At 52.0% G+C, this 21,203-nt stretch overlaps 6 protein-coding genes across 6 annotated transcripts; 3 read left to right on the forward strand and 3 right to left on the reverse strand.

Moving 5' to 3' along the window:
* Positions 1–109: 109 nt before the first annotated feature.
* Positions 110–3,069, forward strand: BJX67DRAFT_362904 (Kelch motif domain protein). Its single transcript, XM_071030046.1, has 3 exons — positions 110–743; positions 819–905; positions 977–3,069. Exons 1-3 carry the CDS (start codon positions 524–526, stop codon positions 2,812–2,814), a joined length of 2,145 nt encoding a protein of 714 aa, XP_070882698.1. The 5' UTR covers positions 110–523; the 3' UTR covers positions 2,815–3,069.
* A 520-nt stretch (positions 3,070–3,589) lies between these two features.
* Positions 3,590–5,313, forward strand: BJX67DRAFT_374348 (glycoside hydrolase superfamily; the record flags this gene model as incomplete). Its single annotated transcript, XM_071031536.1, has 5 exons — positions 3,590–3,606; positions 3,741–3,932; positions 3,998–4,470; positions 4,527–5,112; positions 5,175–5,313. The coding sequence occupies 5 exons, from the start codon at positions 3,590–3,592 to the stop codon at positions 5,311–5,313; spliced, it is 1,407 nt and encodes a 468-aa protein (XP_070882699.1).
* Positions 5,314–5,437: 124 nt separating this feature from the next.
* BJX67DRAFT_237475 (putative MFS allantoate transporter) lies at positions 5,438–7,696 on the reverse strand. The gene is made up of 5 exons (XM_071026034.1): positions 7,542–7,696; positions 7,216–7,437; positions 7,137–7,167; positions 6,793–7,077; positions 5,438–6,742 (listed from the first exon to the last, which is right to left on the reverse strand). Exons 2-5 carry the CDS (start codon positions 7,408–7,410, stop codon positions 5,715–5,717), a joined length of 1,539 nt encoding a protein of 512 aa, XP_070882700.1. The 5' UTR covers positions 7,411–7,437; positions 7,542–7,696; the 3' UTR covers positions 5,438–5,714.
* A 174-nt stretch (positions 7,697–7,870) lies between these two features.
* On the forward strand, positions 7,871–10,338 carry BJX67DRAFT_237432 (amidase family protein). Its single transcript, XM_071026033.1, has 2 exons — positions 7,871–8,096; positions 8,161–10,338. The coding sequence occupies exons 1-2, from the start codon at positions 8,088–8,090 to the stop codon at positions 10,183–10,185; spliced, it is 2,034 nt and encodes a 677-aa protein (XP_070882701.1). The 5' UTR covers positions 7,871–8,087; the 3' UTR covers positions 10,186–10,338.
* A 40-nt stretch (positions 10,339–10,378) lies between these two features.
* Positions 10,379–14,253, reverse strand: BJX67DRAFT_374351 (ubiquitin ligase complex subunit HRD3; the record flags this gene model as incomplete). Its single annotated transcript, XM_071031537.1, has 6 exons — positions 10,379–10,471; positions 10,533–11,279; positions 11,569–11,963; positions 12,023–13,954; positions 14,020–14,139; positions 14,211–14,253. The coding sequence occupies 6 exons, from the start codon at positions 14,251–14,253 to the stop codon at positions 10,379–10,381; spliced, it is 3,330 nt and encodes a 1,109-aa protein (XP_070882702.1).
* An 822-nt stretch (positions 14,254–15,075) lies between these two features.
* BJX67DRAFT_237491 (DNA-directed RNA polymerase II subunit RPB1) lies at positions 15,076–21,138 on the reverse strand. The gene is made up of 5 exons (XM_071026035.1): positions 20,635–21,138; positions 20,398–20,554; positions 20,264–20,334; positions 15,338–20,202; positions 15,076–15,280 (listed from the first exon to the last, which is right to left on the reverse strand). The coding sequence occupies exons 1-5, from the start codon at positions 20,761–20,763 to the stop codon at positions 15,265–15,267; spliced, it is 5,238 nt and encodes a 1,745-aa protein (XP_070882703.1). The 5' UTR covers positions 20,764–21,138; the 3' UTR covers positions 15,076–15,264.
* Positions 21,139–21,203: the final 65 nt, after the last annotated feature.

Here is a 21,203-nt window from a genome sequence, read left to right on the forward strand (position 1 = left end):
TCAGAAGCTTCTCCCAGGCAACGGTTACCAACAGTGACTGAGAGGGACAGCCGACGCTAAACTGGAAGCGGCTAGCCGGCATGTGACGTGAGGCTCCTCCCCTTTTGGGGTGGCGATCTGGTCTTGGCGTCCTTTCCCTTTTTGGCGCTCATTTTCTTCCACCTTTGAACACATAAATGCGACGCTCTTCTCGAACACAACTCCAACTTCTCACTGAAGACGGCGCACACCATCTAGTGTCGAGCCGTAGGAATGGAGAAATCGTTTGTTGCGTGCGTTTGACAAACTTCCCTCACGGCTCCGACTTAGTGTCGTCGCCGCCAACCCCTCCGCCTCCGACAACACTTTTCGCGCTGGTGATGACAGGACGGCTGCCACCCTCTCACTATCGCAACTAATGAGTTATGCTGAGACTGTGATTGCAATTGCTTGATATTTTGTGCAATTCTTCGATCTCTGCGGCGAGATTGCCCGAAATCACTCTGTCCCACCTCTCTACTGAGCATCCACCCACTCATACCCGATGGCTGCCGTTCCCCCCGCTCAACAGCCATCTCTTCCCCAGGGCGTATTCCTCATGCCTACGAGTTCGAATGGGCGCCGTCGTGGCAGTGCGGACTCCCGTCCGAACATTCGCAAGGTTCAGGGTCATGTCCCCGCATGCCTTGTCAATGCGTCGGTGACGCATTGCAATAATGATGAGATCTACGCTTTCGGAGGATTCGACCAGGATACCGACGAAGGTTAATAAGCCGCTGCCCTTGTCTTCTTCACTACTAGTATTTGATACGATGGCTAACTTTGGGCGCTCGGTATAGTTTACAACCACGTATTGCGGCTGGATCTGAAAACTTTCCGCTGGGAGCTGGTGGATAACTATGGCGATATTCCCGGTGTCCGTATGGGTGAGTGGAAGAATATTCGCTTGTGTGTGCCTTGATCAGTGCTGACATCCTTCGTTATTACCTCAATCTAGGCCACACGTCTAGTCTTTACCAGGGCGACAAATTGATTATATTCGGCGGTGAGAATGAGCATGGGCAGTACCTCTCGGACGTAGTTATCTTCGACATCCCCACATCCACTTGGACACAACCGGAGATTCGCGGGCCTATACCTCGAGGAAGGGCACGCCATGCCGCCGTCATCCACGAGGATAAACTATTCATTTCTGGAGGGATCACAGCGGACAGCAGCGCTATCCTTGACGACATGTCCTATCTGGATCTCAAAACATGGACCTGGTCCTGGTCATGGAAATTCACTGCTCGATTTGATCACCTTGCCTGGGTTTGGGGTGGTCGCCTCTGGATATTCGGCGGTATCGATCCGGATATGGAACGGACCACACATATCTGGTGGTTAGATATTCAGGCCATTCCAGCTCTTGAAGCGCCAACTATACAAGGTACCATGGATCCTCCCACGAAGCTTGGCAGGGTTACTCACGGTCCAGAAGATGCTCTGTATAGTAACACAGCACAGCAGCTCCCCAGCCGGTCTGGGAGCTACGCCGCGAATTCTGCAAGCGTACAGGTTCGCAACGCCGGCCGTAGGAAATCCTTTGCTCCCGGACCTATATCTTGCCTTCAGTTCAAATCAGGAACCAATGTGCCCTCGCTGTCTTCTGGGACTCACTTCCAAGCCTTCGCATCTGGTGTTTTGCTCGATTTAGTCGCACCATCTGAGACGACCCGCGTCTACGATTGCAACCTGTCTTCCTTAGAGCTGGATTCCTTGCGATGGCAAAGACTAGCTGACGGACCAGAAATTTTCCGAACTGGATATCGATGGCACTATTCCACCATCAATGCCAACGGAACCAAGGCTTGGTTGCTTGGGTGTAGTCTCGACGCCAGTAGCAATCCAGGAAATAACGACGAGAATCACATGAATGAAGTTCTGTGTATTGATTTGGAAAGGTATGGCTTGCTAGGTAACGAGATGTCGGCCCTGTCCCCCGATCCCAGGAGAGCGATGGCATCCGCACGGACGCACCTGGGCCCTCTCTCCAGTTTAGGAACAGACTTGTCATCCGCATTCGATCAACCACCTGAGGCGGGCAGTGGAGCGGATTTTACAATTACTGCCAATGCAGATGGCTTTGTCTACGCTGACAATACCACCGAAGACGGATCCTTCGCCCTATCCACACCGACTTTCCTTTCTGCTAACGCAACTACGTCCGCTGCGATTCACGTACACAGACTCATCCTGCAACTGAGATGGCCGCATTTCAAACGACTGTATTCCGCCCAGATGGCCGAGTATCACAACAATCGAATGCATATTCCGGAGCCCTATACTGTTGTCCGTGCGTTTCTCTACTATCTATACACGGATAGCATCGCCGGTCACCCGGAGTACTGTGCTGATATAATCGACATTGCTGGCATGCTCGTGATGGCGAACCTTTACGACATGCCCCGCTTACGCCTCCTCTGCGTCAACCGCTTAGGGCGCGAGCTAGATGTGGAGAACGCGGCAATCATTTGGGATCGGGCAGGGCGGACGAATGAAGAGTGGCTCATGAGGCGAGCCGCCCAGTTCTGCCTTAACCATTGGGGCCGGGTTGTCCGGACCGACGGCTTCAAGTCTCTCAGCAGGCAGAGCTTGATCGATCTGTGTGAGGTGGTTGACATGGAGGGTCGGATCATTGCGGGGCCAGAGCTGGAGCTTGTCGGCACGCTGGGCACAGGCGATGGGCTGAGCACAGGCCGCGAGTTGAAACCGGCGCAGCTGACTCTCAGCGGCGTTGCGTTGGATGGTGAGGAGGTTGAACCTGACGAGATGGATGGACTGGAGGATATATGAGGTTGCCGCTCGAGACGACGAAAGCACATCTTTTTGCCTTCTTTGCATCTCATGCCATGTTGTGTCATTTTTAGTGTTTCAGTTGCATTTCGGAACAGCCTGGTGTTGGTTGGTGATACTGTGTTATTACGGAGTTCTGTGGCCGAGGCATGGGATGCGGTATCCCTAGGGCTTACGAGCGCAATGATTGAACGAAGCGCAGCTGTACGTATCTTCGACATAGATGGGGCAATATGCACTCTGGATTCTCTTTTATTTCGATCCCTGCGTTGCGTGGACTTGGGAGTCTTTCCCGTTTTAGACACGGCGAGCGGCCCGTCCAGCCGCCACTTGTCAGCTGTTCGTTTGTGGCTCTCGCAAGGAACAAAGCTCGCCCTCGCCAGCTCTCTCGGCAGCCGTCACTGCTGTTCCACCCGGATTCCCTTCCCTGGGAGCTACTCTGGTTGGACCAGGGCATCGTCTCGCAATGCACCCGCACAACACGCGCAACGGCCGAGTTTCACCTCCCGCCGCCCGATCCAGTCCGGCCATTCCGCCGCCGTCGGACGCCCACCTCATCGTTCGCGGAGGCCTCCTTGACCGACGAGGAAACCAAAATGAGGCTACAGGGGTTTAAATATCCCGTGGAGCTCGGCATGCTCTTGCTTCTCATTCTCCATCCACCTGTCGTTGCCGTTGTTGTCGTTGTGTTCTCTCCATTGACCTGCTCCAGGCCTTCGTGGAGTTGAGATGGGTCAAATACTTTCACAACTGATTGAAAAAAGGAGGAGAAAGAATGGTCGTCAGGCAACTGTGGGCTCTATAGAGCCTCCTAAGCTTCCTTCTGATTTCCTTTGGGGCTTCGCAACGGCTAGGTAACTTCACGTTTTACACCTGTTCGCTGGAATTGACTGATAGCTGACACGAGGCGCGTTTGCGGTCAAAAGCTACCAAATCGAAGGTGCGGTCGATGAGGATGGTCGTGGACCCTCTATCTGGGATACCTTCTGCAAGAAGCCCGGCAAGATAGCTGGCGGTGCCAATGGCGATGTGGCATGCGACTCGTACCATCGTACCCATGAGGACATTGCTCTGCTGAAAGAATGCAAGTCACCGGCTTATCGCTTCTCCATCTCCTGGTGCGCCTCCTTCAACCACCTTAGCCTCCGCGTCTCGATACTGATATATCTTGTTCCTCGATTAGGTCCCGTGTCATCCCTCTCGGAGGTCGAAATGATCCCATCAACGAAAAGGGCCTGCAGTTCTACGTGAAATTCGTCGACGATCTCCTCGCCGCCGGTATCACACCTCTCGTCACTCTGTACCACTGGGATCTCCCTGAGGAGCTAGACAAGCGGTACGGTGGTTTGCTGAACAAGGAGGAGTTTGTCGCTGACTACGCCAATTACGCACGTGTCATCTTCAAGGCCCTGAGTCCCAAGGTGAAGTATTGGATCACTTTCAATGAGCCGTGGTGCAGCAGTGTTCTCGGCTACAATGTCGGCCAATTCGCTCCTGGCAGGACCAGTGACCGAAACAGGAACCCCGAAGGCGACGGCTCTACGGAACCATGGATTGTAGGCCACAATCTTCTCGTCGCCCATGGTGCAGCCGTAAAAATTTATCGGGAAGAATTCAAAGCCCGCGATGGTGGTGAAATTGGCATCACACTTAACGGTAGGCCGCATTCCTATCTCATAAAATGTTCCCCGACTCTATGCTGACAGAATAAGGCGACTGGGCCGAACCCTGGGACCCCCAAAACCCCGCAGACGTCGAGGCCTGCGATCGCAAGATCGAATTCGCTATCTCCTGGTTCGCAGACCCTATCTACTTTGGCCGCTACCCTGCAAGCATGGTCAAGCAACTCGGCTCCCGTCTCCCCGAATGGACCCCCGAAGACGTCGCCCTCGTAAAAGGCAGCAACGACTTCTACGGAATGAACCACTACTGCGCGAACTTCATCCGCGCCAAAACGGGCGAGCCGGAACCCACAGACGTTGCGGGCAACCTCGAACTCCTCCTCCAAAACAAGGCCGGTGAATGGGTCGGTCCCGAGACGCAGTCGCCCTGGCTGCGTCCCTCGGCGATCGGATTCCGCAAGCTCCTCAAGTGGCTCAGTGACCGGTACGGACGGCCGAAGATCTACGTGACCGAGAATGGAACTAGTCTCAAAGGAGAGAACGACCTGCCACTTGAGAAGCTGCTCAAGGACGATTTCCGGGTTAAGTACTTTGAGGACTATGTTGGTGCCATGGCAGAGGCCTATACCTACGACAATGTCAATGTCAGGGCTTACATGGCCTGGAGTTTGATGGAGTACGTTCACTCACCCCTTTCTCTCCCGCCGTTCCAGATCGTTTTTTAACATCTACCTATAGCAACTTCGAATGGGCCGAGGGCTACGAAACCCGCTTCGGCGTTACATTCGTCGACTACGAGAACGACCAGAAGAGATATCCCAAGGCCAGCGCCAAGGCCATGCCGCGGATCTTCGCGAAGTATATTGAGAAGGCGTGAACGGAGACAGTTGTTGGCGGGCTGTTGTCTTATTTTCTTTTTACCTTTTTGGGAACGGTTTTTTCTAGATCCATGGATTGTTTAGGCTATTACAATGAAACACTTCTTCTCTGACGCGATCCGTGTCGGATTTTGGCTTCGAACCTTCCTGCGGCGATCTCCTGGGACCTTTCCTCGGCTAATCCCGGGGACGCGGAGATCCAAATCTCCGGCTAAAGGAAATTTTCCGCGTCAAGCCAGTTGAACGGTCGACGCGAAGGCCAAGAAATCTATTTCTCGCTTCAATGCCCTTCCCCAGACGCCGATCAAGTCTCCGGCCAACCACAGCGGAAGAAATACACACGGAAACGCCCCTTCCCAATCCCTTTCCAGCACGGATAAATCCCACCAATAGGAATTATTTAAAGTGCATACCGAAAATCCTTCGACTCCATGTCTGTCATATCCTTGAACCCGTCGAGCACAGCCCTGTCCTGCCTCCCCATGCTCTCCTCAATCGTCATCTTCTGATCTCTTCGAATATTCTGCATCTTCATTGCTGTGAACGCGACTCCTGCGCATATAATAATTCCAGCATAGCAGACCAGCAGCGCCGTCAATGCCGAATAGTATCGCGGCGACTCATGTGCGAAGAAGATATTCGCGCCCGCGACGTTCCCGCCTGCGTATAGGGTAAACCAGAGGCCATTTGCGATGGAGCGTTTCGTGTGCCCTGCTACATTTGTTGAGAGTACGTTCCAGGAGACGATGATAGGGGCGCCGATAATGTATTGGAGCCATGTACAGCCGACGAGGGTCCAGCGTTGGGAGAGGTCTGTGAAGCGGATGCCCAGCAGGCCGCCGAAGGGTATGAGGCAGACGACTGCGAGGACGATACAGCGGGAGTCGCGGACGTAGGTCGAGACCAGACCACAGATGGGGACGATGACAGCCTCGATAGCGCCTGTGGGGAGTTGGAGGAGAGTTGCGTAGATGCCTGAAAACCCATAGCCCTTTATGAGGGCTGAGGCGAAGTTGGAGACGCCGCCGTTGATGATGCCGCTGGCGATACCGATGGCCAAGATGCAGTGGACTTTGATGTCGTATGTGAGCTCGAGGACTTGGCTGAATTTGAACTGTTTGGTTTTGACGCCAATCATGTTCTCGGAGACGCGGTGGACGGCGATGATGCGCTGGCGGTGCGTCAGGAATTTGGCGGAACTCGGGGAGTCAGGCATGAACGAGAGGAAAATGACTCCAGTCACGAAGTTAAGGAGGCCGATGACGAGGAAGATGAGTTGCCAGCTCTTCAGGGATGTATTATGGACATGACCGAGTCCGAAACCAATGAGGGCGCCGACCATTGTTGCGGTTCCATTTGCGGAGAGCCATATGGCCATACGGAGCGGCTGTTCGGATCGTCTGTAGAACATGGATGTGAAGTTCATCACTGTTTCTGTCAGATCCGTCGCTTCTTGGTTCCCAAGGTATAATACATACTACAGGGGCTGACGCCTGCTTCAGCCATTCCGAGGATAAATCGTAGAACCAGCATCCCGGCATAGTTCTTTGCTCCGACGTGTGCTACGACTAGCCCTGCCCAAATCATGAGCATGGCACCCATGTATTTTGCGAGTGGTAGTCTCTGTATTAAAAGATTCGAAGGTATAGCGAACGCAAGATAACCGAAGTTGAAGATCGCCGCAACCCATGAATACCTCTGGCCCTCTAGGCCCAAATCAGGGATTAGGGTATAAGCAGATGCATAGTTGAGGGAGAGTTTGTCTAGATTTAGTCTATGTGAGCCATCGTCCGCTATTATTGGGTAGGGTATCTCGACACACCCAAGAATTGAACGCAATATGTCAGGTATATCTAGACGTTATTAGTTACGCCCTTCCGCATTCTAGACCAGCAACTTACGATAGGCATGAGACGCCTGTCAAGAATCTTGCGCACCTCGGCGCCTTCGATCTCAAGCTCCTCCGGGGTTACTTGGTCACCTTCAGCAAAAAGCTCAGCCCCAATGTCCCGGATATTCCCAGTATCAAGCACATCGTTCTTCTCCGCGCTGGGCTCATTCTGTGTCTCCGCATCTGCGTGCTTGATGTCGGGCATCGTGAGAAAATATGGGCCGACAATCCACTGGTTTTAGATCAGCCCACGGAAGTAACGAAAGGGAGGTCGAGACCAGAGAAGGGAGCTTGCGCTCCAAACTCATCTACCGGCCTGGTCTTGTGTTTATATACCTTGCGGTTCCTCGCCGTTCACTTGCTGAACGAAGTCTCCTTATCAGGCGGATTGATAGAGGCGGACGCCATGTTATCGTCATCCATCTCTTGGCGGTCAATCATGCCTAGCTTCTGCTGAGGATCTCGTGGTTGATGGTCTTGGGGTTATCTTTGGCTTTGGAGATATCAGCCTATCAGTGTGTGGGGCCAGTTGGGTTCTCCAACTCCTCAAACGAAATCACGAATTAGTCGCGCTTGGGAGGGGTCCCTTCTTCATGGTGCTCCAAAGATGGAGACTAGCCTGTCGCGTACACATTCCCGATCAAGCAGGTTGCTGAGAGGTCGAGCAGCACAACATGAGGAGCGTTGTTGGCGCTCGAGTCGTCAGCGGGTCGCTTCGTATCGCCTCTCAAGTCGGGGTAACTGCAGAGCTGCAAGTAAATTCGAGGGCGAGCAGCTGTCTCCTGGCCATGCCTGAGCTTTTTTCGAATCCCTTCAATCAGAGCTTGGCAGTATACTCTCAGTTTTCTGGCAATCAATCAAGCAGTGCGAAGTGAACCGGCGATGGGATCTGTAAGCTCTCCCAATGGCTATATTTTGGTCGTTTCGAATCATTCAGTTCTGACAAAACTCTTAGGATTTTCAAGCTCTGAGTCTCATTGACGCAAGTATCTCCGAGCTACAACATGCTCTGACTTCGGGATGGACCACAAGCGTCGACCTAGTCGCACGATATCTGCGACGCATCAGTGTGTATGATGCGTCCGCGCTCACGCTGAGCGCTGTTCCCATTCTTAACCCCTCCGTTTTTGAAGAAGCCGAGGCATCCGATGAACGAAGAGCTGCGGGACTTCCACCTAGGCCATTAGAAGGAATCCCTTATCTCGTCAAAGACAGTATCAAGGTTAAGGGAATGACAATGGCCTGTGGATCTCCTGCATTTGAGAACCTTATCGCAACAGACGATGCTGCATGTGTCAAGATCCTCCGGGATGCGGGAGCGGTCCTCCTCGGACGAACGAACATGCCCGCTATGGCGTACGGAGGAATGCAGCGTGGCTCATATGGCCGCGCTGAGAGTCCATACAATATGGAATATCTGACGGCAGCATACGGATCCGGGTCTTCCAATGGCTCTGCCACAGCGACTGCCGCGAATTTCTGTGCGTTCAGTCTGGGTTCTGAGACCGTATCCTCAGGGCGGTCGCCAGCATCAAACAATTCCATTATCGCCTACACACCATCGAAAGGCCTGTTACCTCTTCGCGGGGTGTGGCCTCTATACCCAACCTGTGATGTGTTGGTGCCTCATACTCGCACTATGTCAGATCTCTTCCGGGTACTTGATGTACTAGCTGTCACGGATGAAAACCCGCAAGGGGACTTCTGGAATGAGCAGCAGCTTATTGCGCTACCCTCTGTCGAGACCGTCCGGCCCAAACACTTTGACGAGTTAGCGAAGGTACCTTCTTTACGCGGCAAACGCTTCGGAATACCGTCTATGTTCATTAACTCCAGAGACCCACTGCCAAACAAGATCCGCACAAGGCCTTCAATTATCAAGCTCTGGGAATCGGCAAAGCGTACATTGGAATCATGCGGTGCCGTGGTAGTCGAAGTCGATCTTCCGCTTCTCGCCACATATGAAGCCTACGTTCACCGCAATCAATTAGTGAACATCAAGGGTCTTCCAGAGAAATGGCCCGCAAAGGAAAGGGCCGACTTAGTTGCCCACGCGTGGGATGACTTCCTCGTCGCTAACGCACAACCAGGTTTGGACTCTCTAACCTGCGTAGATCCCGACGATATATTCCCCTTAGCTCCAGGGTCACTCCGAGGAGCGCCAATCCCCGCAAATCAACTTCAATGGAAGCAGATTGTCGAGTACCCCAAATCCAAGCCAGAGTCTATCTTCCACATAGAGGACATGGGGCCGGCCCTGACGGCCTTGGAGGATGCACGGAAGGAGACGTTCGAGGACTGGATGGAGAAGGAGGGTTTGGATGCGATTGTTTTCCCAGCCAATGCGGACATCGGGCGCGCAAATGCCGATGTCGACCCCAATTCTTCACAGTTCGCGTGGGAGAACGGGGTGAAATACTCCAATGGTAACCAGGCCATCCGCCACTTGGGCATTCCTACCATTTCCGTTCCGATGGGCTTGATGGAAGACACGAATATGCCGGTTAATCTGACCTTTGCGGGGAAAGCATACGAAGATAATAAGCTCTTGGAGTACGGCTATGCTTTTGAAAAGGCTACTAAGCACCGTTCTGTGCCACCGCTTGTCCCTGAATTAGATTCAGATTCTATCTCAAAGATCGCAAGAGATGTCCGTGGGGCACATGCGGCCGGAGGTGGGCTGCTCGAAGTTCAAAGTCAGTCAAAGGAGGTTCTCGGCACGACAGTGAGCATTCAACTTCAGGGAACATTGAAACCTACCGAAGGGGCGGAATTCAAGCAATTCAGCTGTTACGTCAACGGGAACCCTGTTGATGTGACTGTGCATGGGAATCGGTGGAGTTTGGAAACGACATACCCCAAGTCCGCTCGTGACAGCACGTGGTCACGATGGAGAAGTCCTGCTGCCCATAAAGCGATCGTAATCATCGTTGCGCGCTTCAGTGACTCTCGTGCAGCTGGGAGATTACTTTTACTCTAGGAATTAGGTACATATTTGTAAGATATAGCGGCCATGAGACCATTATTGGAGAGCGTTGAACATCAGACCTTGAGAAACAAAACAAAAGACATTACTAGTAAAGCAACATTAAAACAGACTGTCATACGCGAGGCATTCTACGCCAGCACAAAAAGCCATACGAAAGCCCCTCCAGCAGCTGTAGCAAGACACCTTATCCCTTTATCCATGTCTGGCTCGACTTGTCGTACCCGATGGTCTTGGGATCAACGTTCAGCGTCTTCAGCATCATATCCATAGTAAACTCCTGTAGAGTTCCAGTAAGATTAGCTTGTGGAGCTCAAAACGCACAAAATGGCCGAACCTACCTCAGACTCCTCATTACTCTCCTCCTCATGTTTCTCCTGATTCTTCTCAATCTCATCTCTCATCTCAGCCTTGCGTGCCTCGACTTCATCTGCATCCATATCGATAGCTTCAACGTCCACATTACCAAACCATGACTCCATCTCCTCCTGTTCCCAACGATTGTCGACATTCCTCATCCTCTCCCGCCAACCCTTGACTCCTCCCATCCGAGAAATCCGTTCCTGAGCACCCGCAAAGACCTCCTCAGCCGCATCCTGGCTAACCTTCTTCCACTTGACAATCAGGCCCTCTAGCTCTTCGTCCCGACTGGACGATTCAATGCGGAGAGCCTGCTGTACGGTATCGAGTTCGGAGCGGAGACGAGACAATCGCGACTGTAACGCTCGTTGCTCTTTCTGGAGACTTAGTATCTCCGGATCCGATACAATAGTCTGCCTTGCCGATATGGACCGGTGCCCCTGGATCGTTCTTTTGCGAGTAGTGGGTGGTGGCGTAGCTAATGTATTGTCTGAGGCGGGTGCGCGAAGCGGTTTCTGTGGAGTACTTTCTAGCGACGTGGTGGGTGGGTTGGAGGGGGCAGATGCCAACGCCCATCCTTTCCCTGGAGATGTGGATTCCTTCACTGCTGGTGATGGCCTGCGAAGGGGAGACTTGAATGGTCTAGAGAGTGCAGCAGACGCATTGTCAAGACGGCGCCGTTTGCCGTTGGCGGCGTGAGAAGTCATCAGTGAAGTGAGAAATTCTCCCTAATAGACTACACAATCGAGTATCATTGGAATAATGCGAAGAAAGGGGACCCGAAACGATTGGCGGTATTTGATGCTGGGAGGTCAAGGCGGAGGAGCCTCAAGTTGGAGGAAAGTCGCTTATCGATAAGATACAAGGCGCAAGAACAGCACCATCAATTTACTTGGAGAATCTCAGGAATGCTGAAGATCGGCTCAAAATCATCTATTGTCATCATAGGGCCCAAAAATCGTAAAATACACACATGTACAAGAAGCAAGATCAGTGGTGAGCCTGCTAATGGCCAACTCCGCCAGCCACCCACTGAGCAAACTCCGGCTCTCCAGGGCGAGGGAAGAGTCCCCGGTCGTTGGCGTTGGCCTGGCCTGCTGCGTTCGCGTTCTGATTATTATTTGGTCTCTGGCGATTCCGTTGTTGCCTCATGTACACCAAGACCATGAGGGTTGCAGCCAACGATAGGATGATGAGGCCTTCCAGAACGCTTTCGTCAAGATCAAGCTCGAGGTCGTCGTAATAGCCGTCTTCATGTTCATCAAGACGATGTGGATCACCTGTCGACATAAAGTCATCGTCATCGTTTTCGCCGTGTTTATACAGCTGCGCACGGTAATTCGCTTCTTCCTCCTCGTCGTTTTCGATGAAGGCAGCGATCCATTCCGAGAAGCTTCGACGAGGTTTCGGTTCTAGAATCACGTTAATGAAATTCAGGGGGCATATTGGAAGTCAAGGGGTCCGTTCATACCATCCTCTTCTTGTATGGAATTGATCTTCCCATTGGTGAGCCGGTTCCAAGCACTTCGCGCGCGCAATTTGAGCAGGCTCAGCTTGACTGGCAAGTAGGCTTCACCACTTGTCGCTAACGCTAGATCGTAGTATCGTTTAGCCATGTGGAAATCTTGCTCCACAGCAACACCATTCTCATGCATCCAGCCAAGGTTCCAATACGCTTGCGCACTGTAATGAGCTTCTGCCGCCGTATGATAACAAGTTGAGGCTTTCTCTGAATCCATCTCAATGCCAATTCCACCCAAGTAATAGTCGCCCATTTTGAGCAGAGAGTCTATATTTGCCTGCTTGGCGGAACGAGTCCATTGGATAAGTGCCAGAGCCGCGTTTCGGAGTAAAGAAGATCGTGGCTTCTTCATTCCAGGGAGGATCTTTTCTAGTGGTAATAGTGAGCGCTGCTCATCCAGTATGAAAGCGACGTTAGCCTGGGCGTGCTCGTATCCTTGTTCCGCGGCCATTAGGGCTGGAATAAACGCCCGCTCTTTGTCGCCACTCTCGTATGCGGCATTCGCTTCGGTGAAGGAAGAGTGGATGATTTCTGCTCTCTCAGCAACCATCTTGTAGTATGACGCTGCCAGTCCACAGTGCCTCTTTCGACCAACGCCATTGTTGGCTAACTCTGCCAGATAATAGAATGCCTCCATCCATCCCCAGCGCGCAGCCAACTCGAAATATTTCGTAGCTGTGGCGACATCTCCTTGGTCCAAGAATAACGCCCCTAACCGCGTTGCTGCCGCCGGATAATCTTGATCAGCTGCGGATTTGAAATAAGAGGATGCCTTGAACGCGTCCGGTTGCACTCCATATCCATGTAGATACATAAGTCCAATTTGGTACTGGCAGAGTGCATCACCGTTAGCTAAACCATGCTTGAACCAAGTATGAGCAATCCCGAAATCTTGGTCCACACCCTCCCCTCGCAGATGCATGAGGCCAATGTGGCCTGCCGCTTTAGAGGCTATTTTCTCTATCCCAACGGGATGGTTAGGATTCAAGGACCCGTCATTATTCCAGTACCGCTTTGTCACTTGTTTGAAATACCTCATTGCCTTCCGGTAGTTCTTAGGCAAGCCCCTGGTACCTTCATAGTGCATCTTTCCAAGGCTGAATGTCGCCTTAAGTTCACCCTTCCGAGACATAAGATCCAAGTACTCCAACACATCTTCCAGACTAGCTTCAGTAGCCGAACCATCGCGTAACGCATTGGGTCCAGACGTCGATACACTGGCACCCTCGCCATACACTCCACCTTCTTCGTCGGCCCAGCGGTATGATTCGCGGGCCATAGTGTGGCCGCCCGGTGGTCCGGATCGGTAGTACTCAATAGCCTTATCTGCCACTTGCTTATAATAGTAGGTTGCCTCGTCACAGTTCCTGGGGGTTCCGATGCCCGCGTGATGGCGATAGGCAAGAGTCATCTCTGACTTGGTATTCCCCGCTTCTGCAGCGAAGGTGTGGTAGAGTAAAGCCTTGGCTTGGTCGCGCTCAACTCCACCTCCAATGCCTGTTGCGTACATAAACCCCAGCATATATTGTGCAGTGCTGTTCCCAGTATGCGAGGCCAGGCTTTCATACCACCGGAAGGCCTGCTTAAAATCCTGGGGATGGGAAAAGTTGCCGTAGAAGTTCATTTCCGCCAGCAGAAACATTGCATCCGGATCGTAATCCTCCATCGCCGCTATCGTAAGTTCATCGACTGCCTTGACAATACTTGGGTGGATCTTTCTCCGTGCAGCGCCACTCGACGGCGGCCCGTTCATGAACAATATCCGGAAAACTTCTTGTGCATAGTGCCAGGTGTAGCCGATGAAGCAAGACGGCTTTTGTGGCGCGGTCACAACCGGGATCTTCGCTTCGCGGAGAACGTTTAAGGCGTGTTCGACGTGCTCTAATGAAAGGATATCTCTGTAAGCATTTCACGAGACATATCAACATAAAGGAGTGTTATCTCACCATTTGGACGGGCACCGGAGTCAGACGTATCACCAGAGGGATAAGCCGATTCGCGGGAGATATCTGAAAGAGAAGATGCACCGCGGAGCGGGGATTCAAGAGCAAGCGCTTGCAAGAACACTAAAATGAGGAAAAGCCAGTGTCTGTTAGTCGGGATCGCGTTGGCTGTCACCTGTCGCGGGAAGACTGACGGAGCACCAAAGGCAGAAAGCGCCATGACCACAGTTCCTTCATCTTGCTTGAGAGAAATTGATAGGAATTAGAAAGGTGAGACGCATGGCGAATCCTTCCACCGCCAGGTTTCTGATTAGGAAACGGAGATTTGGAATGGCGAACAGCGAGCTGAGCTGGGATCAATTCCGAACACCTGTCCCTGCGGATGTTCATTTCGCCGATTCCTTTGCTGACGTACTCGGAGTGTCGATGCTTGGCGGGACAGATGCAGTCCCCAACCACATCGAAAGAGACATTTCATCATCCAGCACGGTTTCGGATCCAAGTGGAACGATCTACGAATAAGTTAGAGTGTCCTTTGATGCAGCGCCCTCGTGAAATGGTATCTCATGTACAATGGACGTCCGCAGGCGGGGGCTATATCCAACAAGGAAAAAGCCTCCCTACAGCGATGGGATCTATACCACCAAACTGTGGAAGTGAATGTGATCATAAGGTCTTTATTTTCAAGTTTTTTGACAAGATTTTATCCCCTTCCCCTCCTGATCCGGAACAAATCTTCTCTAAGAATGTGTACAGGGTTAAAAAAAAAAAACTCCGATCGCAAGCACGACTAACAATCTCTTCATGCAAACCGCGGGAAACAGGAATAAGCAGAAGGGGCAAGTGCATGTCATCATCTTATGTCGTTTGAGATTGACAATAGACCCCGGAGGACTTCAGCTCTAGAAAAATCGCTTGCAGAAGGGAACATAACGCATCGCCAGCCCCGAAGAATTTGATCGCAATTTCAAGAGGCTGGCTCACGGGCTAGAAAGAATGTCGACAAGCACTTCAGGTTATGGCGTGAGGTAATTCACATACATTAGGAAGGAAGGGGAAGAAGAATAGTAAGAACGAAGCAGCTGAAACAGGCTAGGCATGCCCAAATTGCGTGAGATATAACCAACCAATTCCGTGGTGAAGATGCAAGATGTTTTCTTTTCTTGTTTGAACGGGTTCTGAATGTGAAAGTGATAGTACAAGAATACAACGGAAACAGTGAAAGTCCCATGGATGAAGGTTTCGGGTTCACTGGCGCGGTGATCTAGGAAGACGTACATCAGTATGCCAAATGTAATTGATGGCGTCGAAGTCCACTTACGTAGGACTGAAGGCCGGCGACGTCGGGCTATAGCCAGGAGATGTAGGACCTCCAGGCGAGGTAGGTGAGCCGGCAAAGTTAGGAGATGTGGGAGAATATGTCTGAGGGCTTGTGGGTGACCACCCAGGAGACGTAGGTGTATATTTAGGAGAGGTTGGCGAGGTGGGAGACAAGTGCCGAGCACCGCCGAGGGCCGGACTGGTAGGACTGTAGCTTGGTGAGGTTGGGCTGAAGGCAGGGGAAGCCGGACTGAAGCTCGGCGACGTGGGACTGTAATTTGGCGACGTCGGCGAGAACCCAGGCGATGTTGGAGAATATGATGGTGATGTTGGGGAAGCCTGTCCATACGCTGGAGAAGTAGGCGAGTAGGCCGGTGAAGTTGGTGCAAAGGATGGGCTGGCGGGAGAGAATCCCGGCGAGGTCATGAACCGAGGGCTAGTTATACCCATACCAGGAGATGTGGGAGAGTAGCTGGAGGTCGGGGAATAGCCTGGCGATGTGGGGTTGGCACTGAAGGGGCTGCTGGGGGAGTATCCAGCTGGGCTCGTGGCAGCGGGGCTGAACCCGCTACTAAAGCCGCCAGAGGGCTGATACTCGGTAAAACCGCTGGGAGTTTCAGCGCCCGCCTGGCGGATCGGGGAGAAGTTCGAGTCCGGGTCAGGAGTACCAATGTAGGCGTTCTCCTGCATGGGCGAGCCAGTATCATACTGCGTTGCAGCTCCATCAGATATGATAGCATCCTTAGCACCCAAGGCTCCCATCACTCCATAGCGTGCGTTGTTTGATACAACGGTGTTCAACATTCCCTGGTCCAGGTAAATATCGAACTCACCGGTACCCGCAGGTGCCATTTGCCCCAGGATCAGGTTCTCTGACACACCACGACAATCGTCAAGCTCTCCAAACGCCGCGGCTTCAAGCAGGATTTCAACCGTCTCTTCGAACGAACAGCGCATAAGAGCGCCATTGTCGGCTCGGTTGATACCATGGCGAGTAACTGGCGTCAGATAACCTCGCACAGTCATCACGTCAACCAGTAGGGCCAGATGACGATGGTTGACATAAGATCCGTCAAAAGCCAACACCTGCGTCAACTCGCGAAGGACAGCCGTTCGCGCAGCTTCGATACCGAATACTTCAAAGATTTCGATGAACTGATTCGAATAGGTCCTGGTAGCATCCACACCCGGAATTGCGAGAACCTCGCCGAGAGAAGAGCCGCTTGTTTCCAGCACCCACTCTTTACAGAGTGGATCCGTCTTGCTAGAGAAGAGGGAGCCATCTTCCAAGACTCGAACCTTGCTCTTCTCATTGATAAAAGCACGCTCAACTCCGTTAACACCACGTAGAGTCAGGGTGTCGAGCAGGTGTTGCTCCAGTTTCTTTAATGTGACATCGTACTCGATATCATCGTCATCCTCATCGTCCTTATAATCTTGAATTTGGCGGATACGGATAACCTGCTCGTCAGCGTTGTTGTCACTGAAGATAACAGCAATATCCTTCGGATAAGCCTGCTTGATCCTAGTAGCGACATCTTGCACAGTGAGACCCTTATCAAGAAGCTTAGGCCGGCTAAGAATGATACGGAGCAGCCACTTAGACTGGCGAGACGAATCATCGGTTACGTCTTCCGGAATGATGAAGTAAGACTCAACCATGTCTCGGTCGTTCTCGATGACAGTTGACTGGATGTCCGGGTCGTAATAGATCTCGGTCGCCTCAGTAACGGATCGCAAACTGGTGTGTTCAACGGCGCTTCGAAGCTGCTTAGCCCCCTCCTTGTTATGAGACCTCGCAGCCTCCTGATACACCGTCATGGACGGGGTCTTAATGTTGGTTGCGACGTTTAGAATTTCCTTGAGACGAGGTACACCGAGAGTGACGTTCTTGGATGAGACACCAGCAAAGTGGAAGGTGTTCAATGTCATTTGCGTAGCAGGTTCACCAATAGATTGGGCTGCCAGGACACCAACCATTTCACCAGGAGCAGCGCCAGCCTTCGCAAAGCGGCTCTCAATCGCTCCTAGAACGTGCTGGAACGCAAGTTTATTCATTGAGTACTCCGTAACCAGTCTTCGGAACGCAAGGCGGCTCCGCAACTGCGCTTTGAAGAGCTTTGTTGCGTTATCCTGAGCCTCTTTCGAAATGAGATCATCGCCACGCACGACCATGAGTCTATCGAGAAGTGACTGCACTTGAGGAATGACTTCCGCGGGATGCAGATCGCTGATCGTTCCCTCGCGAATTCTGAACGTCGACCTGGCCATTTCGAGAATTCGCTGCACGTTGATAGGGAGTTGCATCATCTCCTCATCCTCCTTCGCTACGGTACGAAGGAAAGCACGATCATTCAGCAGTGCCTCCCACTCTTCGTCCAAATACCTTTGGACTTCAACATCACCGGTAATTTCGTTGGCCTGTTCCAGGACATCAGGGCTTAAACTCTGCTCGGGGTCCATAAGGTCAACCCGGAACCTCTCTCTGAATTTGGCGTCGGAACATTTGATGACATCAACGCGCTGGTTTTCGATATGCGCGCCGTCGAGCCCGTCTTCTCCGTAGATGAATTGGATGATATCACCGAGGGAGTTACGGACAGTGCCATCATACTTCACCATGACCTCTTCCAAAGCCTTCACCAGTTTCCGCTGGATATAACCAGTTTCCGCTGTCTTTACAGCAGTATCAATAAGACCCTCTCGACCAGCCATGGCGTGGAAGAAGAACTCTGTTGGTGTCAATCCACGGAGATAGGAATTCTCAACGAACCCTCTAGACTCTGGGGAGTAATCATCCTTTGTGAAGTGCGGCAAAGTGCGATATTTAAAGCCGAAGGGAATACGTTTACCCTCGACGGACTGCTGACCCACGACGGCAGTCATCTGCGAGATGTTGATAGTCGAGCCTTTGGATCCAGAGCGAGCCATTTGAATAGCGTTGTTTAGATCCTTTAAGCTCTTCTCGGTCTCACTACCGGCTTCATCACGGGCATTGTTAAGAGCACGGGAAACCTTGCTCTCGAAAGTTTCTCGAACGTTCATACCCGGTAAAGCCTCGAGCGTGTTCTCAGTGGCACTCGCAGTGATCGACTCGACTTCCTGCTTCCGAGCACGCACACAGTTCTCAATCCGCTGAATGGTCAACTCATCCGGGATAGTATCACCGATACCGATACTAAAACCGTTGTGGAGAAGCCAATAGTTGACGATGGCTTGCGCACCATTGAAGAACGCCACCGCAGTTTGCGGTCCGTACTCATTGAAAATGGTATGGATAACACCACCACCACTTGCGCCAACAGTTTTCTTGGAGAACATCCCGTACATCAGTTGTCCGCCGTGGATAAGAAGTCCACCATCATTCAAGGGAGAGAACTTTTCAGAAAGCGGAGAGCCATCTTTCTCAACACGCAAAAGATTAAGACCAGACGGGAGTGCCATGCTGATCATCTGTTTTCCTGTCCACCTAGGCCTTGGCTTCAAGATTGCGGGTGGAGGGATAACACCATCCCACTCAGGAACCCACATCATCATGTTCATGACCTGCTCCTTGGACAAGAAGATATCACGCCGGCAAATTTTGTAGATACCGCAGAGAGTATCCTGCACAATACCCATAAGAGGACCATTCCGCTGAGGTGACACAATGTTCTGCGGCACCAGCGCAAGGTTAAAGAGTTCCGCTCGGGATTCTTCACTTTGAGGGACATGCAAGTTCATTTCGTCACCGTCAAAATCGGCGTTGTACGGAGTAGTAACCGAAAGATTGAGCCGAAATGTCGAGTAAGGCATCACTCGAACGCGATGACCCATCATAGACTCCTTGTGAAGCGACGGCTGTCGATTGAAAAGAATCACATCTCCATCCATGATATGACGCTCAACTTTCCAGCCGTACAACAGCTGTTGTCCTCCCGCTCTCTTAGCGTGGCGAAGATCGATGCGCTCACCATTATCTCTGACAATATATCGCGCCCCAGGATGTTCATTCGGACCGTTCATAACTAGTGCCTGTAGTTTCTCGATATTGTAAGGTGTGACAACCTCGGGGTACGTCAACGTCCTCGCAATACTCTTCGGAACGCCGACCTCATCGAGCGACAAGTTCGGGTCACCAGTAATAACAGTACGCGCAGAAAAGTCTACACGCTTTCCCATCAAGTTTTGTCGTAGACGACCCTCCTTACCCTTCAGTCGACTCCGAATAGCCTTGACAGGTCTGTTAGACTTTTGCATTGCCTTTGGTTGGCCAGCGATATCGTTGTCCATGTAAGTCGCAATATGATATTGTAAGAGAGACTCGAATTCACGCACAACATGCTCCGGTGCACCCTCCTGCTCGCAACGCTGAACGTTCTGGTTCGCACGGACAATCTCAGCCAGTTTATAGGTCAAATCATCCTCGCCACGCTGGCCGCTGGTGCTGCCACCAACAAGGACACTGGGGCGAACAGGGGGTGGGGGAACAGGCAAAACTGTGATGATCATCCATTCCGGACGAGCGTAATCGTTGCTCAGCCCCATGATACGAACGTCCTCGTGAGAAATGTTGCGGAACACATTCAGTGCAATCTGAGGAGTGATGGTTTTCTTCTCAGGTTGCTGCATGTCCATCTCATCCATCATGCTCTTCGACGGCTTCCACGTTCCAACAAGTGTTATCCCTTCTTTTCGGATGGTGGGCTGCGCATTACCACATCCACCATGGAGTCTCACGGCTTTCGAGCTTTCCTTCCCGTACTCGTCGTCATCTGGAGGCGGATCGGCCTCGCAGATTAGGACATCCTTCGAGAGTCGCCAGATGTGGTCGAAGCGCCGTTTCGGGTCCCTAATCCGCAGGGCATCTAAAAACTTTGGATCGGACTGATTTTATGTTAGCCTACTCTGCCATAATAGATTTGCCATCCCATAAGGGATGACTAACCGTGTTGGCCTTGATCTTTCCACAGTTGTGGCAGACCGTCTCAAGCAGTTTCTTGATTTTCGTCAAGAAACCTAGCAAGAACCAAACGTCAGCACATTGGATTTAGACATTTTAAGGGTAACCATATTATATACCGATGTGGAAAACTGGAGTGGCAAGCTCGATATGCCCGAAGTGTCCGGGACACTCCTTCTGGCCTTCCTCGCAAGTTTCACAGTTCCACTGGCGGTCAATAGTTCCTAGACGAGGATCGTTGAGACCTTTTGTCCGTGGTCGTTGTCTTTGGTCGTCCTATTGTCATCGCTCTCTGTCAGCATTTCGTACAAAGGCGCGTCCTAGAGACGTAATAAAGATGTCAAACAAGAACCAACCATCGTTTCCGGATATTCCACATGTACCACACTCATCCGCTTGATCTCCTCTGGCGAAAAAAGACCAAACTGGATCTCCTTGATCGTGCGCAAAGGCGCTTTGGAGTACGGAAAGTAGACGTTCGACATGATGAAAGGTGGCGCGAAAAGAACGGGAGGATCAGAAGGTGAAAGTAGTCGGCGAAATTAGAGCGATGAGAAATATCCGAGCCTGGAATTAACTGATTCTCGAGTCCTTTTACGTTATTCCCCAGGTACGAGCGAGCGATGAGCGAAAGATGTTGCGAGCAGAGGGCCGGATGAGGCCTCTGGCAGCCCTTGCCACGAGGGCGCCTGCGACCCTGTCCACGACGTTGCAGAGCTCCAAAAAAAAAGTGCAAAAAAGGGCAATCACGGTTAGCGGCGATAATAATCCGGTTCGTAGGATGATATCGCGATAAAACGCGATGGTCGAGGGCTGGTCGGTGGATGGCTGGACAGCGTGTTGGGGAGATGAAAGGGAGAGGTTGGCTGTCAGGTTCATCAGCGACGGGGAACGAGTTTTCTGAGCCGCAGCCTGGTGTTAGCGC

The sequence above is a fragment of the Aspergillus lucknowensis genome (assembly GCF_044049455.1).
Source record: "Aspergillus lucknowensis strain CBS 449.75 chromosome Unknown BJX67scaffold_48, whole genome shotgun sequence".
In the NCBI taxonomy this organism is placed as follows: Eukaryota; Fungi; Ascomycota; class Eurotiomycetes; order Eurotiales; family Aspergillaceae; genus Aspergillus; species Aspergillus lucknowensis.